At 36.0% G+C, this 24,301-nt stretch overlaps 1 protein-coding gene across 2 annotated transcripts; it reads right to left on the reverse strand.

Moving 5' to 3' along the window:
• Positions 1 to 4,082: 4,082 nt before the first annotated feature.
• On the reverse strand, positions 4,083 to 10,159 carry LOC127648643 (macrophage mannose receptor 1-like). 2 transcript variants are annotated; one of them, XM_052133356.1, is made up of 5 exons: positions 10,095 to 10,159; positions 9,657 to 10,019; positions 9,240 to 9,566; positions 8,131 to 8,231; positions 4,083 to 5,236 (listed from the first exon to the last, which is right to left on the reverse strand). In XM_052133356.1, exons 1-5 carry the CDS (start codon positions 10,129 to 10,131, stop codon positions 5,096 to 5,098), a joined length of 969 nt encoding a protein of 322 aa, XP_051989316.1. In that variant the 5' UTR covers positions 10,132 to 10,159; the 3' UTR covers positions 4,083 to 5,095. The 2 variants fall into 2 exon arrangements, with proteins under 2 accessions (XP_051989316.1, XP_051989315.1); XM_052133355.1 differs by having other exon boundaries at positions 9,657 to 10,130.
• Positions 10,160 to 24,301: the final 14,142 nt, after the last annotated feature.

Genomic DNA, 24,301 nt, shown 5'->3' on the forward strand with positions numbered 1-24,301 from the left:
TCAGGGCTATGACTGGCTGCTGACATCGGAGGGGGCGCATACAGTGTGGCTCACCCTCCCTTCTCTGTGTGGAACATTTTCATATTTTAAAGTACATAGTTAAAACAATGTCTTTAAAGTTTCATCTATGCATTGTTCCTTTTCTAAAAACTTCTTGGCATTTTTATGAAGATATAGAGACGAAACATGATATTGAAAGATTAAATATTACGCATGCATTAATTTATACCATCATAGTTCAGTTTGTGTGAACTATTGTGCTAATTGAACAACTTAAATTTACAAAAACAGTTCTGTGAACAAACAGTGCAAAAAGTAGATGTGTTTCAGTTGGTGTCCATGTTAGGAGTACATTTTCTGTGTACAGATTTTTCTTTGTGGCTTCTTTGTTTCAGCTTTCGCTACATGGTAAGGCAATGCTGCCTCGAGAGGTATTGAAGAATATTTATGGTCCTTCTCACCTCTGGTCTTAAGGAAAACCTTATGATGGGGGGTTTGATAGGTTGCTAAGAAACCACTCATGGACCAATGAGAAGTCTTTTCCAAAGTGTTGGAAGGTCTGGGGCCGGTAACATTTTATTTTGATGGTCCCAATTAGATATTTAACTGACTATAAGTGACTTATCAACTGATTTGCTATAGCTAGTAAACAGTGTTTCAACAAACATTCAGTAGACTTTCAGTAGCCTGTATATAGATCTTTATTAATGACCTTTTAATTAACTGATGTTCTCAACAATAATGCAAGTTGGTCATTAATAGAGATCTGTATACAGGCTACTGAAAGTCTACTGAATGTTTGTTGAAACACTGTTTACTAGCTATAGCAAGCCTGTTGATAAGTCACTTATAATCAATTAAATATCTATTTGGGACCATCAAAATAAAGTGTTACTTACTTTCTGAAGTATCTGGTAGTTGTCTTGAGCAGCTTATCTGATGGCTGTGCTTGACATTTGTTTGTTTTGGTCCTGCCATGCCACTCTTCTTTGCCTTGGCAGTTAGGGAGTGGCTCTATCATGAACTGGCTCCTGGAATGTCATCTGCTCTGATTGTGCACCACAAATGTAAGGGGTGGTGGTGAATGCATACAGCACGTTGTAAATGGACTGTAAACATACTGTACGTAATGTTGAGAAGTACACTCAAATTTTCTAAATTAAACATCAGAGTGTGAGGACCAGACCTTTCAGTCAGTGAACACTTTCCAAAATTTAAAAGAACTTCCCAAACCATTCATCGTAATCTTTTTTAACACTTCTATTTTTAACTATTTTCCTGTTCTCAACAATAACATTAGTTTGTGAACAAATTAGTGAACAAATAACATTAGTTTGTGTAGTTGCCATTTGGAAAAGCATACAGTATGTGGTCAACAACTGGCACCTTTAATCAATGTACTTCACCCAGGGGACTGTCCCTTTAAGTCATTTTGTATAAAGTAACAGCTAAATCTTTTACCTACAAATATTCTCATAATAATGGATGTCCTCTTTTACAATAATCATAATTTTCATATGCATATTCAGTAGATCATTTTCAGTGAAGACGTCACAGAAATCAATATCCAGGTGCCTTGTTTTGTTTAAAGAGATTGTTTGTCATAAAAAGAGCACTACTGCTTATCACTTTGCAAAACCATGGCCATTATGACACACAAATGAGAGCACAACCTGTTGTATCAGATGACTCCTGATGATTTAGGTGCAGAAGCTTTTGGATTAAGACCATTAAGTAGTGGATTGACCCCTTGAAGTAAATTTTGCTCCTTCATAAATATAATTAATATTCTATGGTCCTAATAAAATGCCTGCTGTGGTCTTCTGCTTTTGTAGCCTATGCGCCTTAAGATTAGACTTTATGTGCATTCAGAGATGGTATTCTGCTCACTACAATTTTATTGAGTGGTTATCTGAGTTACCATAGTTTTCTGTCTGCTCGAACCAGTCTGGCCATTCTCTGTTGACCTCTCTCATCAACGCGTTTCCATCTGCAGAACTGACATTTACTGGATGTTTTTTAGTTTTTGGCACCATTATGAGTAAACTAGAGACAGTTGTGTGTGAAAATCACAGGAGATCAGCAGTTACAGAAATACTCAAACCAGCCTGTCTAGCACCAACTAACATGAAATGATACTAAGCCCCTCGAAATCACTAGCCCCTTTCACACAGAGATCCTGGTGTTAATTCCGGAAAAATAGATCCGGCAACTGTTCTGGGACTGCAAAATTTGTTCATTCACACTGAAAGAGCTTTCCCGTAATCTGTGCTAGTGATAGGTCATTCATGAACGGTTAGTTAATTTTGAACAAATCTTTTATGTGACTCAGAAGAACGAGTAGTCAAAGAGAGTAATTAGTTCATTTTGTGTTGGCCACACATGTGCATTGCGCAATCTCTGTTCATTTATTACTTGAAAACCGCATAGGTGCTGTACAAGAAACAGAAACGATTAGTTCACCTCTCGAGTCATTTGTTCTTTTGTCACGTGACAGCAGCTATGCACATACGGCTGTCACGTGACAAAAGAACAAATGACTTGGACAAGAAGATTCCAGAGGTGAATTAATCATTTCTGTTTCTCATAGTTTGTCCTTGGCTGCATTATAATTTTTTCCTTATTGGGACTATAATCAAAGTTTGCGTAAGTAGACGTTTTGGGGGTGATTTGGCTATTGAAAATGTAACATTTTAATTTAATTTAATTCTGCATAAGTGAACGAAATTACTTGAATTAAGATTTTTTCATTTTGCAGAACGAGACTCAAAGATTCAAGTCAATAAAATGATCCGATCTTCCCATCAATAATCTGTGATACAGTAACACCCAGGACAGAGAGGTGCGGCGACCTTGGTGTGCCCACATGTTAAGACTCCTGTGTGTTGGGGTTGTACAGAGACAGTTCCACCTCTAAAAACTAAATTGTGCCCAAGACAAAAAATGACCAAAATGGCAGTTGCGAGTGGGGTGGCCAATGGGGTGGCCAGGCATTGGTCCATTTGGCCCCTGGCCACCCCCTTGCTCCGCCACTGAATACAGCATATTCGCCGTCTACCTGGGCATAAGTAAAATGAAATGTTACAATGTGCCCAACCTACGATGACAGGAGCGGGGCACATTGTAACACGACCATATTACCACATAAAATCCCCCTCTAACAACTGTATCTGATCTAATTAAAATAAATATATGATAAACTAAAATATAATGTAAATGAAAGGAGTTTATTAACTTTTTCATGTATAATAGGCTTGAGCAGTAATTTTGACACTTGACAATGAATACACAACAAAGCCACAGCTCTCCCCTATACTTCAGCTTTGGAGTGTTCCCTGCATGAGATGGCACTTTTTTTCATCACAATTTACAAACTGGTTAACCATCATTACTGTTTATAAATAGGTAGGCTATTCCTACATCGCAGACTTCAACTGCACCATATATGAGTGGGAAATAAAGTTCTGACATTCGGTGTGCAGCAAATGTGCCCAGTATGAAAACCTTCTGATATTAGCTGTGTCAAAAACATAGTGTTAAAGATTTGCAATTACCTAAATATTTAGCTTCAAACAAGAAGACGCAGTGACTTCTACACATGGGCTCAAGTGAATCGATTAAACGTTTATTTGAACTTTTCTTTTTCATTTACAGACAATTTTCAAACAGAACAGCTTTTCTTTATTAAAAAATAAATAAAAAAGATTATGAAAACATGTTACAAAAATCAGCAAAATATAGGAATATACTGCTTAAGATATTTGTTTTTTACAATTAATTTACCTTATGTCACATCACAGAATTGGACAGAAATCTCGGTAACACATTACAATAAGGTTCTATTGGTTAACATTAGTTAATGCTACAAATGCAGTGAGATCCAGCAAATGGAAAATGACTTCAATAAATCAGATGATTTGTAGAAGGAATAACAAGTTTTATTTTAAAGAAATTAATAAAATTAATAAAAGTATAAAATAATGAGAAAAAAAATAATAATACAGAAAAATTTATTATTGATTATAAAATAAATGTTTAGTAGATATTTCATAAGGATATACCTAAGGACTAAGTCCTGGAATTAACCTAATAATAATACAATGCCTTGTCTTTATCTAATGAACTAAGTATGTAAAAGAAAGAAGTCAAAGTTAAAGTACAAATAATAAGATGAGGCCTCAAAGTTGGAGATCAGATGTGAAGAGCGAGAGATTTGAGTTGTTAGTCTGACAATCAAAGATCAGTTAAGGGTTTTATACCCAACCAGTACACAATGTAATACACAATGTGCCAGAAAACTCCTTTCTTAGGCAAAACGAGTACTGTACAAGTTGAGGTCATAATTCAGGGTGTCAGGTCATACGGCTATGACCCATTGAAGTGCGAAAGCCACATTGTAAGGGAGCAAGATTCATGCATGCATTCTGAGCAAAAGCGCTCGTAAATATCATGCTTAGCAAAGCATGCCTATTCAAATGTCGGCGATATCCTGTGTATGCGGGCTGACTGAGCAGAAATCAATTATAAATTTAGCTCTCTCTGCCACCTGCTCTGAGCCCCCATCGGTTCAAAAAGGCAACCTATCCATATACTAAAAGTCCAAAAGTATATACATTGCTGCACGTAAGCTCCAGTTTCCCACGGGAACGTTGGTACAGCAATGTTACAATCCCTTACAAGGATAGAGGGGTAACATGGAATAATTCTCTAGCGCATACATTAAACATGTGAGGCCTCATGAGCATTCATGCATAAATAAAGGAATACAGGGATAACATATGCAGTGATAATGCCTTATAGTTGGTTACAGGAATGTGAACTGACTACTGTTGAATACATACATGTGAATACATGCATATGCTTGTATAATATCAATAAGCAAAGTTATAAAATATAGAAATAACTCTAGTCACTTGCATTAGCTACTTTAAAGTAAAACTTTAAAACAGACTGATGGTAAGTTATATATGCAGTTTGTAACTTCAATTAATATTAATGTAGTACATTTAGTCCATTTTAGTAAAAAGAAGATTTTAAACAGAAAATAATATATATATATTACTTCTGTTTTAAATTTGTAGTTTATAGTAGTATATTAAAGATTGGTATCATCACAGTTTTTATTTGAATTCCCTTTACGTTTGGTCTCCTTTTGAAACATGTTTTCACCTTCCTGCTTTCTCCAGCTTATTTTGCTGTTACTTTCCAGCCCCGTGCTCTTTAGCTTTTCACTTATCTTGAAAATATAAGTCAGAACATTATGTGCTGGTTAACATCAGTCATTCAAACACATGTCATCCAAAGCAGTTTACCAGTCTCCTAAACCTTCAAACTTTGCGTTAGCAACCCATATTCTTATTCAAGAGACCGATACCAAATGTACTAATATAACTATTGTTATTTGAAGATTTTTGGAAGTGTTTGGCCTATTGAACAAAGGTGTCTGGGTTTGTTCCTTGCAGGCAGCAGATGCCCTAGCTCCACCCCCACCCTAATCCTAAACATACAGAGCCTGCAAGGTACTAACCTGTCACAAGAGTGTTCCCTTTAGAAAATTGTAATTGCCATCAAATGGTGTTCATAGAGGTTTAAAGAGACACTTCATCACATAAACCTCATACATATTACACCACTAATACTTTAGGCCTGCTGGTAGACATAAGAGTTTGAGCTGCCTGGCTGTGAGGTAATGTATTTAAGACATTGGAATCACTTTTTAATAACTTTCATTAACTTAATATGTTATTAAACATTCATTCATACTGTATATGGCCTATATATATATATATATATATATATATGAATTAATTATTAATATATGAGCTCAAGCACTTTTTTACGTTTACAAATGTTTTCAGAAACTGTTAGTATTTTTCTCCGCTATTATGTGTTATAAATGTCTGTATCAAGCATACGACTAAACTTAACAACCCCCTACACAAACTTTGTTACAGTTAATTGTTCAATGCCCATAAAGGTACTAAACCATAAACCATACATTTTTTTTTACAATGGATGAATAGTTTCAACTTTAGATTGGGGACAGAAAAAAAACCATTATAATAGATTTGTAAATATGTGTAAATAGTAAAATCATCCATACATACCACAACAAACAAACAGCAAATGTGTGGCCTTTACAGACCTTAGTTACTAACAAGCTGGACATTATTGAATCATTTGTAAACATGAATGGTGTGTAAAGTGGTGAAAAATTATTATAAATTCTAAAAACATTTGTAAATGTAAAAAAGTGCATGAGGTAATTTATGAATAATTTATAAAACCTTGAAGGAAATTTGTAAGCATTTAAATGTACATTAACTTTATTAAAATCTTTGTAGAGGTTCAAAAGTGCAAGGCCATAGGAATAAAATGTTTATAACATTTGTAATTATTTTAATTTGCATTACATAATGCTTAACAGATAATTTGTTTATGCTAGTTAAATTAATTTGTAAACATTAACAAGTGCATTCTCTCATATTTCTAACTATTTGAATATACATTAACTAATGATCTGTTAAGCATTATTTAATGTTTGTTATTGATTTATTAATGAAAGTTATAATAAAGTGTTACTAAGATGTTCTTGATTTCTTTAAAGGTGCACTCAGTAATTTTTTACTCATTAAAAAAGTTTATCTCCTAAAGTATGGAATCAGCGGAGTGCCAATTAAAAAAGAATGAAGAAATAAATGATCGATCTATTAATTTGAATATAAAATGATAAATAAACCAATTTATAAATGGGCAAATAAACAGACACATTTAAATGTGTAAAACACAACAGTAGTTTAAGATTTACCATTATTTCACAAAAGTGTGCTCATTTGCCTTCTGTGTAACCTCTGCTGGTCTGCCTTTTCCCGATCATACTCATGCAATTATTCTATTAAAATGGACCTTAACATATTTAAAAGGTGCATTTAAAAATGACTTATTAATGTGCTATTTATAGTTACATTTAATTTAATTTTAAACATGAATTAAATGATTTATTAATGCAATTTTTTTTGTTAAATCTAATAATTTTTTTAACGTGAATTAAATAAACACATTTAAATGTGTCTATATATTTGTCTATTTATAAATTGGTTTATTTATCCACTTTAAAATTTTTAATTAATTGATTGAGCATTTATTTCTTCATTTTTTTTTAATTGGAACACCGTGGCGTCCATACTAAAGAGATAAATTGTAATTTTACTATATATGTAGGAAATCATGACCACTTACATTAAAATGAAGACTTCAGTCATATTAGTAACATTATAAAATCGGTTTTATTCTACATGGAGAGGGTCCGCACATGGGGGCTGCCATATTAAAATCACACAACCAGCCAAATACTACTCGCTTAATCTCAGTAACCGTCCTGTTATTTGACACTTTCACTCATTGATTTAAGTAATCATGGCTGACTGTGAATACTACATTTCTACAATTGCATCTGAAACTGAAAACTATTGATTTTATATGATGCTGCATCCAAGCCGGAAAGTGTCAGTTTAAGTCCAAGACGACACATATACAAAAGTTATTGAGTGCACCTTTAAACTATTTCACCCAATACATGAAACTGATCACAGTATTAAAAGTAATATTCTGGGTTCAATACAGGTTAAGCTAAAAAATATGCTTAACAAAAACAGCTTTTGTGGTATAATATTTATCTCCACAAAAATAAATCCCTCCTTTTCTTAAAAAACAAAGTGAGGCACTTACAATGGAAGTGAATTAGGCCAATTTTTAGACTATTTAAATGCAGAAATGTGAAGCTTAAAACTTCATGAATGCACTTATATTATTTCTTCTGTTAAAATGTATGATTTGAGCAGTAAAGTTTTTTAAATTGTAATTTTTACTGTAGTTTTAGGGTGTGTTGACATTACATTGTCATGGCAATGAAGCTGTAAAATTGGCTATATCTTTACACAGAAAAGTTTAGTAAGCGATTTTATGACCTATTCACTTCCATTGTAAGTGTTTCACTTGAACCTAGATTTTTGCTAAAAGAAAAATAGGGAAAGTCAAAATAATTTTTTGGTGGTAATCAACATTACAAATTCTGTCAATTGAGCTTAACTTGTATCGAACCTGGAATATTCCTTTAAGAAAGAGATATACCTTATTCAGAACTGCAGTCTGTGTTAAAGGATCATTCAAATTGGATTTTTCATCGCTGGACAATTTCAGTCTAACAATCTGTTTTTTAGTCAACCTCTCATCTAAAGAAATACAGAGTAAAAGTCAAATTCCTAAAAAATTCATGCATTAACTTTTTTTCTGCTCACATCATCTATGGTGTCTACAGTAGCCAGATCAGTGTACCTCGCTCTGCAGTAACTTTGAGCTTCTGGCCATGTCATTTATTCATTTACATAGTAGTATTGTCGAGAAAGAGGCTTGGGTATTTGGAAGAGCGAAATGAAAAAAAAAAAAAAAAACATTGAAAGGATATTTAAACAGAGCGAGCACCCATTATTTTACTTGTTCAAGGATATTTTTATCTTATCAAACTTTCATCATGCTTGCGAAAAGAAGTTTGCCTGAGTAGTTCTTTGTCAGTATTGGATGGCATATGGATAAACAAAAGTACTGTCATTATCAATTTACTCTTCAAATACTTAAATGTTTTGTTTAAATCACACTTTGACGGACAGACAGAATCTGCAGACTTTTTTCACATTGTCTGTGCTAATTTTCAGGGGAAATCTGTGGGATTCTGCGGAATTTATTTAAATATAGTAAAAATGTGTCAAATTGTGATGAGCATACAACACACTTATTAGCTGAAACCATCATATAATTAGCCAAAGTATATTTATTTAACAACCCGGCAAGGGGTGGGTAATGTGTATAACTTTTGTGAATGACAAATGCAATTTTGTGGAAATATGCAGAGCTTTTTGTGGAGTTCTGCAAGAACATATTACTTCTGGGCCTGCTTACAATCAACATTTGATCTAAATAAAGACACTGATTCAGGTCCTGAAGTCATGCAAGTCACAATCAGACATAGGATCTCACCTCTCCATTAAAATGAAGGAAATATTTAAATTTCATAAAATGAAATGAATAAGAAACCTAAATTTATAAGATTAAATTATTTAAAAAATATTTTTTCCCCTCTCTATATGATACACTATTCATCAGTGTTCAATAATGTGCAATGAAATCTCATGGAGCAGAAACAAGAACTGTTTTATATGATCTGATTTGTTTCGAAAACTCACCTCCATGACAGACGAAAGGACGTTGTAGATCACAGCTGTCAGGAACCCATCTCCCAGAATCATTTGTCAACATGCCAACACAGTCTGAACCCTGGGATGGTTGTCCTGTAGCCCAGTATCTAAAGAAGAGGCTCCATTGGTCAGACCACTCCCAAGAATCCAGGAACAGACCAATCCAGACCCATGGCCCTTGCCCAACAATACTATTAAGCTGGTTTTGTTCCTCTGAGCTGCGGATGGTGGCCAGATCAGTGTGATACTGTCTGCAGTAGCTCTGAGCTTCTGTCCAGTTTTTCCAAACATTTACCATGTTGTATCCAGTGCTTTCTATAAACAGATGCACAAAATGAATCAGTCCACAGCTTTTCTGTCTCAGCTAAACTAAATATTCAAACAGATCACCAACTGAATACTCACCATTGTAGCACACAACGAATAGCCGTGTTGAGCACGGGGAATTGATCCAAAATCCATAGGCAAAATAGACACATTTTCCTTCACCATCAGGCTTCCCTGGTTTCCAGCCGCTGTACTGTGTGAGAGTATTGTCTCCCTTAGACCAACCCCAGCGACTCTGTGTCCCGCTCTTCAGTCCAATCCACACTGATCCACTGTAACCAGCATCCACCGTTTTTACCAGCCTGCTCACATCATTCATGTCGTCTACAGTAGCCAGATCAGTGTACCTCGATCTGCAGTAACTCTGAGCATCACTCCAGGGCATTCTCTCATTTATATAGTGATACTGTCGTGAAAGACCAGAACTGCTCCACAAGATCCCTGTTAATATTAGCTTGCTAAAATATATGCACATACAGACATACATGCAAACAAATTACAAATGATGATACAAACCTGACAGCAGAACAAGAATAGCCAACCTTTGATCCATGGTTGCTCACACAGCTTCTCTCTGCCTATTCATCATCAATGCATGCTGTTAATAAAGCATGTTATATGATATGACATTATGGTGGTATATCAATACACAAGAAACCATTTGCATAAACAAATACCATGATGCCATTGGTTTTACATAATGTAATGTATTCTTGTTAAAAGTCTTTGTGTACAGAGGCTGTTTGCTTGTTATTTCTTAGACACACTCCACAGCATTAGCATGTCCAAGCTAATGTTTTTTTTTTTTTTCTTTTCTTTTTAACCACAATGACATCAGATTTCGTATGGATCCGGGAACATACAAAAACAATCTTTCAAAGGGTTTTAGACTTTATTACAAAGATAGATGCTCATTATCTGAACCATGAATGTCTACAAACAAAGGCACAATGATCACAAACAATCTTGCAATATCAATAAACAAACCCATTTTTTGATTTTGAAACAACTTTTATTGATTTTATATACAGTATAGAGTATATTGACGTTCAGTTCTAACTTTCTGTATAGAAAATACACGTAGAGCCAAATGACTTAATCTAGACACATGATGATTTGGATGATGTGACTGACAAAGCAATGGTGTAAATATCACCTTCATCAATTAGACACTTCCTGAAGCATTCATTCCCAGTGCCAGTCATTGTCACTAAACATGATTTGATTTGATTAAAAAGTGATCAATGTAACAAAGTATTCTGCGATTTTCTATTTAATTTTTTTTTGTATGTGAAGTGACTTGATTGGTTATTAAACTCACATTCATGACATATGAAAGGTTGCTGTTATTTTCAAGAATCAGAAGTCACCACTGCAACACAGTCATCTTCAGTAACCTCAACAGCATCCTCATTTCTATCACCAACCTTTTACCACCAACCCCAAGCACTATATTTGTTATGAATGCAGACGAGGGCAGACAAGGAGTGGGATCTAAGTGCGGGTTCTTTATTTTTAATCAAAGTGAAAACAAACAAGCAGGGACAAAAGAAACATCCACGGGGGGAAAACTGAAACTAAAACACAAACACATCGGAGGAACACGGAACTGGGAAAACACGGCAGGATGAACACGGCTGGACGGGTAACGGGTAATGGAGTAAACATGGGAACATCAAAAACATCCAAACAGCGAAACATTAAACACATGAGAAACATTCAACGATCGACAAAGGAATGGAGAAACAAACAGGGTTTAAATACACAGACACAGGATGATCACAAACGACAATCAGGTGCGAACAATGACACAGGGCTGCCAGTGATGAGGGCCGGGAATTGTGGGAAGTGTAGTTTTTGACAAAGGACACGAGAAACACAGGGCAGACAACCAGGGATCGTAACAATATTCATCAACATCAACAACCTCACCATCATCAAAATCAACATCACCAACTTTGTCTTCTTCATCATCTCCCACATACTATTTCTCAAAAAACTACTAAGACCATAATCGACATCTCTATTAAAAGGAATGTTTTGTGATCTCTGAGGATAAAATGGGTAAATATTGCAATTATATTTGAATGTAATATTACATTTTTTAGCATTAAATAAACTGCAATTTATCAATCTCTTTATTTTGTGCATCATTTAATATAGGAATATTCCAGGTTCAATACAATTTGAGGTAAATCAACAGCATTTGTGGCATAATATTGATTACCACAACAATTAAATTCGACTTATCCCTCATTTTCTTTAAAAAAAGCACTGGAGTCTGGGTTCCAGTGAGGCACTTACAATGGAAGTGAATAGGGCCAATCTTTAAACGTTGAAATACTCACTATTTAAAATGTATAGCTACAAGACATAAACAATATGTGTGTAAATGTGATTTGTATGATAAAATCACTTACTAACTGTGTTGTGTAAAGTTATATCCAGTTTTACTACTTAGTTGACATGATGACATAACACCATAAATCCTAAAATAAACATAAAAATGACGATTTAATCAACTTTACAGCTTAATACACACATTTTTAACAAAATAATTAATGTAAGTGCTTTTATAAAGATATAAGCCTCTCATTTCTGCCTTTAAACCCTTCAAAAATTGGCCCCAATTATTTCCACTGTAAGTGCTTCACTGAAACCTCGATTGATGCTTCTTCCTTTTTTTAAAAGAAGGTACCAGTAAAAATTTATTTAACATTATGCCACAAATGCTGTCAATTGAACTTAACTTGTATTGAACACAGAATATTCCATTAAAAAAAAAAAAAACATTTAGTGTCATGAAACTCCCCTAGTGTTGTCATGAGGTGTTTGTGTATTTCAGCATTTCTGCACATTAATATAATTAGAGGGAAATAGTTCTATATGGTTGATTTTTTTTTTTTTTAATCCTACAAAGTTAGTTTTTCTTTTCAAAGCACAAAGACTGCTATGACTTTCTTTTCAATATTATTTGATGATTTAATGATACCCAACTTAATATTTATTCGAAACCCAACAAAATTTCACAATTCTCCAAATTAGCAGTGTGTATCAATGAAATTAAAGACTGGCTGGTCAGAAATGTCCTTCTACTCAATTCCATCATGACAGAGGTACTAATTATTGGACCAAAAATCTCTAAAAATAAGCAGCTAAAATATAATTTGACTCAAGGGATGTACCATTACACCGTCTTATACAGCGAAGAATTTAGGTGTTATATTTGATACCAATCTGTCCTTTGAAAATTTAATTTCCAATGTTTGTAGAAGAACATTCTTCCATCTCAGAAATATTTCTAAGTCGTTCTGGTGAAGGTAAGGACATGTATTTGAAATATTTACTTACATGTTGCTTTGAAGCATAAACTACTCTAATTTTATCATAACCTAATAAATAAAGAGATTATTAGCTAACATGCTCGCATGTACAGATCATTTGATAGGTATGCTACATTGTTCTTTTGTCTAATAACATAACTATTTTCATGATGGTAAAGTTAAAATAAAATTAAACTGGATATCCTTTTGCTTGCTTGTTAGCCTACATGCCTGCAATAAACCTGCTAAACCTGTAATATGTTAATTGCAGTGGACGCTTCATTGATTAAAATTGGGTTTTATTGCTTTTAACGCAACGCTAGAGTACATGTGTTGACAGGCTGTCAGGAACAAGTGGCATTGCTGACCTATATTGAACTAGGGACATCATACAGTTGTGTTGTATTATTCAGTTATATTGAACTAGGGACATTATACAGTTGTGTTATATTCAGTTATATTGAACTAGGGACATCATACAGTTGTGTTGTATTATTCAGTTATATTGAACTAGGGACATCATACAGTTGTGTTGTGTTATTCAGTTATATTGAACTAGGGACATTATACAGTTATGTTGTAGTATTCAGTAATATTGAACTAGGGACATTATACAGTTGTGTTATATTCAGTTATATTGAAATAGGGACATTATACAGTTGTGTTATATTCAGTTATATTGAACTAGGGACATCATACAGTTGTGTTGTATTATTCAGTTATATTGAACTAGGGACATTATACAGTTGTGTTATATTCAGTTATATTGAACTAGGGACATCATACAGTTGTGTTGTATTATTCAGTTATATTGAACTAGGGACATTATACAGTTGTGTTATATTCAGTTATATTGAACTAGGGACATCATACAGTTGTGTTATATTCAGTTATATTGAACTAGGGACATCATACAGTTGTGTTGTGTTATTCAGTTATATTGAACTAGGGACATTATACAGTTATGTTGTAGTATTCAGTAATATTGAACTAGGGACATTATACAGTTGTGTTATATTCAGTTATATTGAAATAGGGACATTATACAGTTGTGTTATATTCAGTTATATTGAACTAGGGACATTATACAGTTGTGTTGTGTTATTCAGTTATATTGAACTAGGGACATTATACAGTTGTGTTATATTCAGTTATATTGAACTAGGGACATTATACAGTTGTGTTATATTCAGTTATATTGAACTAGGGACATTATACAGTTGTGTTGTGTTATTCAGTTATATTGAACTAGGGACATTATACAGTTGTGTTATATTCAGTTATATTGAACTAGGGACATTATACAGTTGTGTTATATTCAGTTATATTGAACTAGGGACATTATACAGTTGTGTTGTGTTATTCAGTTATATTGAACTAGGGACATTATACAGTTGTGTTATATTCAGTTATATTGAACTAGGGACATTATACAGTTGTGTTATATTCAGTTATATTGAAATTGGGACATCATGGAGTCGTGTTGTAGTATTCAGTTATATTGACCTAGGGACATCATACAGTTGTGTTGTGTTATTCAGTTATATTGAACTAGGGACATTATACAGTTGTGTTGTATTCAGTTATATTGAACTAGGGACATTATACAGTTGTGTTGTATTCAGTTATATTGAACTAGGGACATTATACAGTTGTGTTGTATTCAGTTATATTGAACTAGGGACATTATACAGTTGTGTTGTATTCAGTTATATTGAACTAGGGACATCATACAGTTGTGTTGTATTCAGTTATATTGAACTAGGGACATTATACAGTTGTGTTGTGTTATTCAGTTATATTGAACTAGGGACATTATACAGTTGTGTTGTGTTATTCAGTTATATTGAACTAGGGACATTATACAGTTGTGTTGTATTCAGTTATATTGAACTAGGGACATTATACAGTTGTGTTGTATTCAGTTATATTGAACTAGGGACATTATACAGTTGTGTTGTATTCAGTTATATTGAACTAGGGACATTATACAGTTGTGTTGTATTCAGTTATATTGAACTAGGGACATTATACAGTTGTGTTGTATTCAGTTATATTGAACTAGGGACATTATACAGTTGTGTTGTATTCAGTTATATTGAACTAGGGACATTATACAGTTGTGTTGTATTCAGTTATATTGAACTAGGGACATTATACAGTTGTGTTGTATTCAGTTATATTGAACTAGGGACATTATACAGTTGTGTTGTAGTATTCAGTTATATTGAACTAGGGACATCATACAGTTGTGTTGTATTCAGTTATATTGAAATAGGGACATCATACTTATATATATATTTTTATTTTTATTTTTTTAAAATATTCTGCTTTGTCTCCAACTTCTAATTACCAGTTTATTATGTTAATACATGCTTGTAAAGTGGCACTTAAATCTTTAAAACACAAAGCCTTGATTCATGAAATTTTACACTTCTCCTGCCAATTTCCTATTTGTATTAAGATGTTTTGATAATGCTTCCAGCTAACAATATAGGTGTCACGATTCCCTTGTTGTCTGCCCTGTGTTTCACTAGGCTCCGCTTCCAGAGCCTCCCAGGGCTCCGCCAACCACGGCTCTGCCTCCAGAGCCTCCCTCGGCTCCGCCTCCCAGGCCTCCTGAACCTGTCCCTGTCCTGTGGCCGCCTCCCAGGCCCCCTGAACCTGTCCTGTGGCTGCCTCCTGAACCTGTCCCTGTCCTGTGGCCGCCTCCCGAGCCTGTCCCTGTCCTGTGGCTGCCTCCCAGGCCTCCTGAACCTGTCCCTGTCCTGTGGCCGCCTCCCAGGCCCCCTGAACCTGTCATTGCCCTGTGGCCAGCTCCCAGGCCACCTGACCCAGTCCCCGTCTTGTGCTCCCCGTGGACTTCCTGTCTGCCCCGTGTGCCCCCTTGGACTTCCTGTCTGCCCCGTGTGCCCCCTTGGACTGTCTGTTTGCCCCTTGTGCTCTCTTTGGTCTGCCTGCCCCCCTCACTCCTTGGACGATTTTTTTTGTTTTTTTTGGGTATTCTCTTTTTTATTTTTTCTTAGGAGCATCTGGAAGCCGCTCCTTTAAGGGGGGATTATGTCATGATTCCCTTGTTGTCTGCCCTGTATTTCACTAGTCTTTGTCAAACTCCACTTTCCACAATTCCCGGCCCTCATCACTGCCAGCACTCTGTCATTGTTCGCACCTGATTGTCGTTTGTGATCATCCTGTGTCTGTGTATATAAACCCGGTTTGTTCTCCACTCCTTATCGATCGTTGTATGTTTCAGATGTTTTGTATGTTTTGATGAATATAGATGTTTTTATGTTACCTTTGCCCGTCGTGGATGTTTCCCCAGCCTGTTTATTCTTTTGATGTTTTGATTTTGTTTTCCCACCGTGGATGTTTCAGTTGTTCTGTGTTCACTCTAATTAATAAAGAACCTGCATCTAGATCCTCACTACTTGTCTGCCTTCCTAACAATAGGTCTCCCAGAACCATTTAACATCTTGTACCGCATTTAAATAAATTCCACAGAGTTTCACAGATCTTCCCACACAAAAGTGCACATATTCTGTGTGGAATTTACAGTATGTATGCTATAAACGAGAACCATGTTATCTTCTGTGAAATCAAAATTCTAACATTCTGCTGTTTACCTAAAGAGATGGTTTATTTATACACATTGTACTGTATTAAAAGCTTTTGTCTACATACTACAGGACTGACACTATAAAATCATATACATAAACATTTGAGGACAAATCTTATTTTTAAGCACTATGTACATGCTGCAGCATAAGCATGAATTCAAATCCTAATTTGATGACAAGAAATTTGTCATTTTCATATTCAAATAGCTAATTTACATTGAAGATGTTTTGGCATATTCTACCACGTAATTTTGCAGACTGTCACTGGTCTTCTGTTGTTTGTGGTCAAAAGAGCTCTACTGTTGTTATTACATTTCATAAACATGCTCATTATGAGATAAAGATGAGAGAAAAATGTCTTGTATCAAAATAGCTTGAAGACATGTTGACACTGAATCATAACACACTGTACCAATACATGATGAACATAAAGGGGTTATTTTATACTTTATGATTTTCCTCGATTCACTTATGTTAGGTTTTGCATAAAAACATTCATAATGTTGTATTACACAACCGTTTCCCACCCATTATTTGGGTGAAATGCCAGTTTTCTGTGCTACTTTCCCTTTAATGGAATAGCTCACTGAAAAATGAAAGTTCTCATAATTTCTCAGCCTGATGCCATCCCAGATGTGTATAACTTTTTTTCTTCTGCTGAACAAAAACTCTGTTGGTCCATACAATTCAAGTGAAAGGGTTCCAAATCTTTGAAGTTCCAAAAAGCATATAAAGGCATCATAAAAGTAATCCTTATGGCTCCAGCTGTTAAATCTAGATCTTCAGTAGTGATATGATAGATGTGGGTGAGAAACATATGAATATTTAAGTCCTTTTTTATATCAATCTTCACTTTCACATTCTTTTGTTTATGGCGATTCGCATTCTTTGTGCATATCACCAATACTAGGCAGGGAGGAGAAGTTATAGTAAAAAAGGACTTAAAGGGCACCTATTATGGCATTTAAAATGTCCCTAATATTGTTTTGGGAGTCCCCAACAACAGTTTTACATGCATGCAATGACAAAAAACACTTTTGTTGTCTTATAATATGCATTTATGTTTACCTGATTTGCTCAACAACTCCCAAATGATTCGTTCAACGACTCATTTTTCCAAACCCCTCCTTTGCGTGACGCTAATCTGCGGTGATTGGTCAGATGACCCAGTCAGTTGTGATTGGTATACTCTGTGCAGAGATTGTCGGAAACTGAACGCCCATCACCGCTTTGTAGTAAAAAAATCAAAATCAGAGAAGGAATTTGAGTTGATTTATGTTAGCGATCATAGCCCAAAGTTCGGTGGTGAACACCCAATCAGTTATTGTTCGTGTTAGCCCAACGCATAAACATATTGGTAAAGCACTGCATTACTACAAGTTATTGCTCTATTCTTTATGACAACTCCAATAACATCGACAAACATTTCACATATTTCAAAAAAATCGACATTGGAGACCTAGAAGCTGCGCTGAGCGTAACTTACACAACACACACAAATACTTATTAAGCATGCTAAAAAACACATAAAAGCAACAATTATTAATAATACTTACAGGTTGTGATTTGGAGGAGGAAGCTGATCCAAATAAACTTGGTAGGTACTGAACCTTCCTTCAGTATCAACCGGCTCGCGAATCCACACTTGAAAGCATTCGTGTTCGTAAAGCAATCGTCATTAAAATGACGCGAACACAGCTCAAGGTTCGGGCTATACTTGTGTGGTATAGTTGTAAATATAAACTCTAGCCACTGATTCTTCACATGCTCGTCCCTGGGAAGTGAAAAAAATGTCGCTTTTGATATGAACTTCAGAACACAGCATCTTGTTGACGACATGATGTTTTCAAGTTTTCCCTGGTGTCTGCGCGCGCAATGAGTGGGCGCGGCCAATTTGATAATTTTTCGTCTTGACGTCACAAAGAAAAGGAAAATGACTCGTTGGAAAAACGATTCATTACATTGACTCAGAGTTGACTCCTACTTTTGAGAGACAATAACTTTTTTTACGGTGAACTTTCAAATATAAAACTTTGCAGGATGTTTTTGTTCACTTAAATCTATGTTACACACTACATGAAAGGTAATTTTCAAAATTCCATAATAGGTGCCCTTTAAATATTTATCTGTTTCTCATCCACACCTATCATATAGCTTCTGAGATATAGATTTAACCACTGATTAAATAAATGTTTTTTAGAGCTTCAAAATTGATCACCATTCACTTGCATTGTACAGACCTACAGAGCTGATATATTCTCAACCTGATCTCATGGTGAAAACATGATTCTTTGTACATTTTTGTAAACTTGTTATAAGTGTGTTCAGGTACAATTCCCTGCAGTTTTCAGGTGAAATGAACCCTAGCGGCACTACAACGACTGCGTTTTATTAAATTACTCAAATCATGACTTCAATGACTGCTTATGACTTTATAAACACTTATTTTTCTCTCTATTACTCAGACCCTATGATATCAAGACACATTTTCTCTAAGTCATCTATTGAAATAAATTATCAATTTTAATGCTTGTATTACAGACCCACCTACATACAGTATATACACTTATTCCAATGTGATTAGCTTGCGCAGTAGTGCACCTCATACAGTGCTGGACTTTGGACTCGGGAGACCACTGTCAGGATTTTTGACTTTTTACTCTTTGTTTTAGTCACCAGAGGGCCTCAGTGGTATGGAAAGCCAACTTATGTTTTAATGTTCCCAGCGTTACTTGTCGTAATTAAATTTTTACTAGTAAGAAATAAATTAGAGAGCTCTGCGCTTGCCATACAGTGGCCTCCCTCATGTCATTTGTTTCCCCTGTGTGCCATTTATTATTATTGTTTTCACCTGTGTCTTGTTTCCCTGTGTGTATTTACTGTAGATGCAAAACGTTTTGATGTGGTTGCTTCAGAAAATGCTTTTCAGGGTATAGGATATCTCTTTTGTTTAGGGCTGGGACGATTCATTGACGTAATCGACGTCATCGATTACAGAAATATGTCAATTTGCATAACATGGGTCGGTGTGTCGTAATGGAATAATTCAAATGTCAGCACCCAGTTTAAGTATTGATTCCCCGAAGAACAAGCTGCAGTGCTCGCCCATGGTGATCTTAAGCACGGGAGTATTTTAGCCAGATATCCAACGATGTGGTGCTGTGTAAGATATGTGTTGTATTTTGGTACTAGTATTAATAAAATAAAAACGCAGCTAAACAAGCGTGCAGAAGCTCAACACTCCATCCTTTTTATTTTCTCCACATCTCCACCTCAACACTCCATACAGGTCCATAGCGACCCCTAGCGGCAAAGCATATTAACTCAGCATAACATTTAAAGCCAACACAACATTTTCCCCACTTTTAAGAACATTACCCACAGGAAGGTATATTAACATAGCTTACTCCTATCCTGAACAAGACAATAACCAAAGAACAACTGTTTTAAACATACCTAATTCGCCAAGGTTATCATGTGGCAAGTACCTTAAGGTCTCTTATTATATAACTCAAAAAGATGCATATTTCTTCCTATCCATCACAATTACGGACTCCAGTAAATCTCCACATACAATCACAGAAGCAGCAGAACTGTGCAGATATGCTATTCAACATCAACATGTAACATCTGGAAAATTAACAACTTTACAGTAGAGATGTACTATTGTGATGAGTGCGCTTGTGTACAGTTCATGTGACAAAGTCTTTGTGCCAGATTGGCAGACGTCTAATTCTGGGCTGTCTTTGAGCTACCGGTGTGACAACCAGCATTGGAACCTCTGTAGGATCATTATCCGAATGGTTTTGACCCGGACATAGTGACAGGTGTATTGCATTCCACACTTTCCCATCATCAAGGATATATGTGTCCTGACCTTTTTGTCCCAGCACTGTACAAGGCGGACTGAATTTCAGCCTGCCCTGTCAGGACCCAGTCTCAAACCCGGGTCTCCGGTGTGGGAAACAGTCTCTTATCAAACTGAGCCACTAGTGGTTGGCAGAACCCAGAAGAGGAGGCAGACACAGCCGTACTGGAGACGTTGTTTTAATAAGGTAAAAAGTAAAGAACTTCAGGCAAAAATATATTAATCCACAACGTCAAAAAGTCATTCCAGGGAAAAAAAGGTAATACACCCAAAAAGGTAAATCCACAAAGTAAGAAGGTACAGGAAAAAGGCCTTAAAAGATAATCCAAAAATAAATGAGTAACAAAACAGAGTACCACATGAGACTCCAACTGCAGGCACAAAAGTTCTGAGCTTCACTGAGGCTGGGTGCTAACATTCAAACACAGAGCAAGGAACTAAGGAAAACTAAGGGTTTAAATACATACAAGGGAAATGAGACACAGGTGCAAATAATAACCGGATCAGACAAAAGGCATGATGGGGGCCTCTAGTGGCCAAAACCAGAAAAGCCCAGGCCGAATGCTGACATGCCCTTTTTCACATGTGTAGGTATCCTCACCCGCACTCTGTCACCTGGTCTTAACGCAGATGGCTTCGCTGCACATTTGGTATCAGTGTAGGTCTTGACTTGAGACTGGCGAGCCTGAACGCAAGCTTGCACTGTAGCATCAGTACAAGCAGAGGGCCGGGTGGGTAAAATGTTTAAGGTTGTTCTCAGTTTGCGTCCAAGCAAGAGTTCACAGGGAGAAACACCAGTGGTGGCATGAGGTGTAGCGCGATAATGCAGCAAGAAGTCCCTCACAGAAGTTTTCCAGGGCTTCCCTTCCAAATTTGCAGTTTGAACGCAATCCTTCAGAACACGGTTCATGCGCTCCACAGCCCCATTCGCTTGAGGAAAGTACAGAGAGGTACGGACATGTTTGATATTCCTGATTGCAAGGAAATCAGCAAAAGTAAGAGATGTAAATTGCACACCATTGTCCGTCACAATTTCCACCGGGTTGCCAAACCAGCTGAACGTTGTGGCAAGAAAATCTGTGACAGTATCAGTAGTGGCATTACTAGTGAACGCTATTTCTGACCACTTACTATAGTAGTCAACTAAAGTGAGTGCATACTTGCAATCCCAGGTCCCTAGCTCGAATGGTCCGACAATGTCCAGCCCAACCTTTTCCCACGGTGCAGAAGGAAGTGGCACGGGCTGAAGTGGAGGTGTATGCGTCTTTGCACTTTTGTCATGGGTTTGGCAAAGTTGGCACGAAGAAATTGCGGACTGGGCTGAGTGGTCCATGCCAGGCCACCAATACAAGTCACGAAGACGCTATTTGGTCCTGACGATACCCTGGTGACCCTGATGAATACGTGCAGAGGACACTTTTTCCACTAATTGATCTCGGATCATCTCCTCCGTATGATCGCCGAAGTCACAGTGTACACTGAGTTCACGTAAAGCAACAACAAAATCCTTTACTGATTCATCCGGCCGTTGGGCGCGTTGTCTGAATTTATGTCGTTCGACTACAACATTCGTAGCCGGCTGGAAATGTTCTTCCAAAGCCTTGAAAGCATCAGCAACAGTCCGACCTGTATCAGGCAGCGTGTAGAAGACTTTTAACCCCTCGGCTCCCAGGCATTGTAGTAAAACGGCGCGCTTCCTCTCCTCCGGCCACCGATCTCCTGTAGCATCGATGGCGACAAGATAGTTTTCAAACATCTTCCGCCAAGTATGAATCGGTACCGAGGGATGACCCGGGCATGGCAAGAACAAAGCAGGCGTAGGTAAACTGAGAGCTGCCATCCTCGTCGCCAAAATGTTGTATTTTGGTACTAGTATTAATAAAATGAAAACGCAGCTAAACAAGCGTGCAGAAGCTCAACACTCCATCCTTTTTATTCTCTCCACATCTCCACCTCAACACTCCAGGTCCATAGCGACCCCTAGCGGCAAAGCATATTAACTCAGCATAACATTTAAAGCCAACACAACAATATGCAAATTAGAAATGGCATATCACAGCCGTACAGCCGGCATGAATGAACACTTGAAGCGAAAGCATCCCGGAGCGCTTGTCAAGACGGCAGCACCGTAAGTCCGGTTTACTTTTTGTCCCCACCCAAACATGTATTAATAACATAGTATTACAACACGTGTTTCTACTAGTAGTCACTTAAAATAGATTTTCAAAATGTGTCCTCATCGCCCCCATGTTACAAGTAATTTTTGCACCACTGCTAACGTAACTTTACACCATGCGTCAGCTAATTTTGTTATTTGCCCTTTTATAAATTCTGTTTACTTTAATGTCCATGTATGAGTGAGCGTAAACTGTGTGACTGTTACAGACTGTAAATCATTTCAATTATATTCCTTGTGGAGTGGTGGTGGTGTAGTGGTCTAACCACATAACTGGTAATCTGGTCATTTGAAGGACACTGGTTTGAACCCCACAGCCACCACCATTGTGTCCTTGAGCAAGGCACTTAACTCCAGGGGGGGGATTGTCCCTGTAGTAAGTTGCTTTGGATAAAAGCATCTACCAAATGCATAAATGTAAATGTAGGAGAGGTGGAATAAGGGAAATAAGGAGGGGGAGAGAGATTGTGTGTATGTGGTACATTGGTGTGTGTGTATTACTGAGTTGATTAAGAATGCACAAGTTTTAGTTATTCCTGTTAGAAAAACATTTGTGTTACTCAAATTGCACAAATTTTACTGTAAAATGATTTTATGTTGGACTGCTAAACTCGAGGTTGCACAATGTTTTGATATTCCTCCTGAAAGTGACTTAAGTTTTACATTTGTTTAATTTATTTTGTTGTTGGATTGCTAAATGTAGATTGCTTTAATTTTATTTTGGAGTGATTTTAAGTAAGAACTTGTTCAAATCGAGTAAAAGGAAAGTGCAATCTACATTTAGCAATCCAACAACAAAATAAATTAAACAAATGTAAAATTCAAATCACTTTCAGGAGGAATATCAAAACATTGTGCAACCTTGAGTTCAGCAGTCCAACATATAATCTCTCCAAAATAAAATTAATGTTGGACTGTAAAATGGAGATTACCAGTTAAGACAGGGCTATTTTTGTTGCAGAATATTGTCCTGCAGTGCACACTTTGTTTATTGTACATTTGTTTGTGTTTAAGAGAAGATAATTTATTGAAATATTGAAATATTAATGAGACAAGTTTTTATATTTATTTTGGGTTAATTAATTGTTATATTAATCAAGTAATAATAATACAAAATCTGTAGAAAAATCAGCAAATTAGTCGTTAGATTAATCGACTAATCGGAAAATTAATCGTTAGATTAATCTATAAAAAAATAATCGTTAAGTGCAGCCCTACATTTGTTAAAGGAATAGTTCACCCCAAAATAAAAATTTGCTGATAATTTACTCACCCTCAGGCCATCCAAGAGTTTCTTTCTTATCAAAACAGTGTTTAAGGTTTTTAGGATTTCATTTCAGGCCTCCTCCTTTTAAACAATGCAAGTGAATGTACAAAATGTTTTTGATGGTCCAAAATGCAAGAGCATGATCTTACAAACAAGCTTACATCATCCCTCTCATGAGTGCATGTCACAGAGTTGTAGTTAAAAATATATTAGTATTGTTTTGTTTTTAAAAATAAACAATCGTTTGGATTCAGAACTTTATTTGTCGACTGGAGTTGTGTAGGATTATTTTGATGCACCCTAAATTTCAATTTTGGACCATCAAAAAATGGATTACATTCACTTGCCTTGTTTTAAAGGAGGAGGCCTGAAATGAAATTATCTTTTGATGAAGAAAGGTGAGTAAATTATCAGTACATTTTTATTTGTGGGTGAACTATTCCTTTAAGCTCTCTTTTTCTTAACTATTGGT

This window comes from Xyrauchen texanus, chromosome 9 (genome assembly GCF_025860055.1).
Source record: "Xyrauchen texanus isolate HMW12.3.18 chromosome 9, RBS_HiC_50CHRs, whole genome shotgun sequence".
Lineage (NCBI taxonomy): Eukaryota > Metazoa > Chordata > Actinopteri > Cypriniformes > Catostomidae > Xyrauchen > Xyrauchen texanus.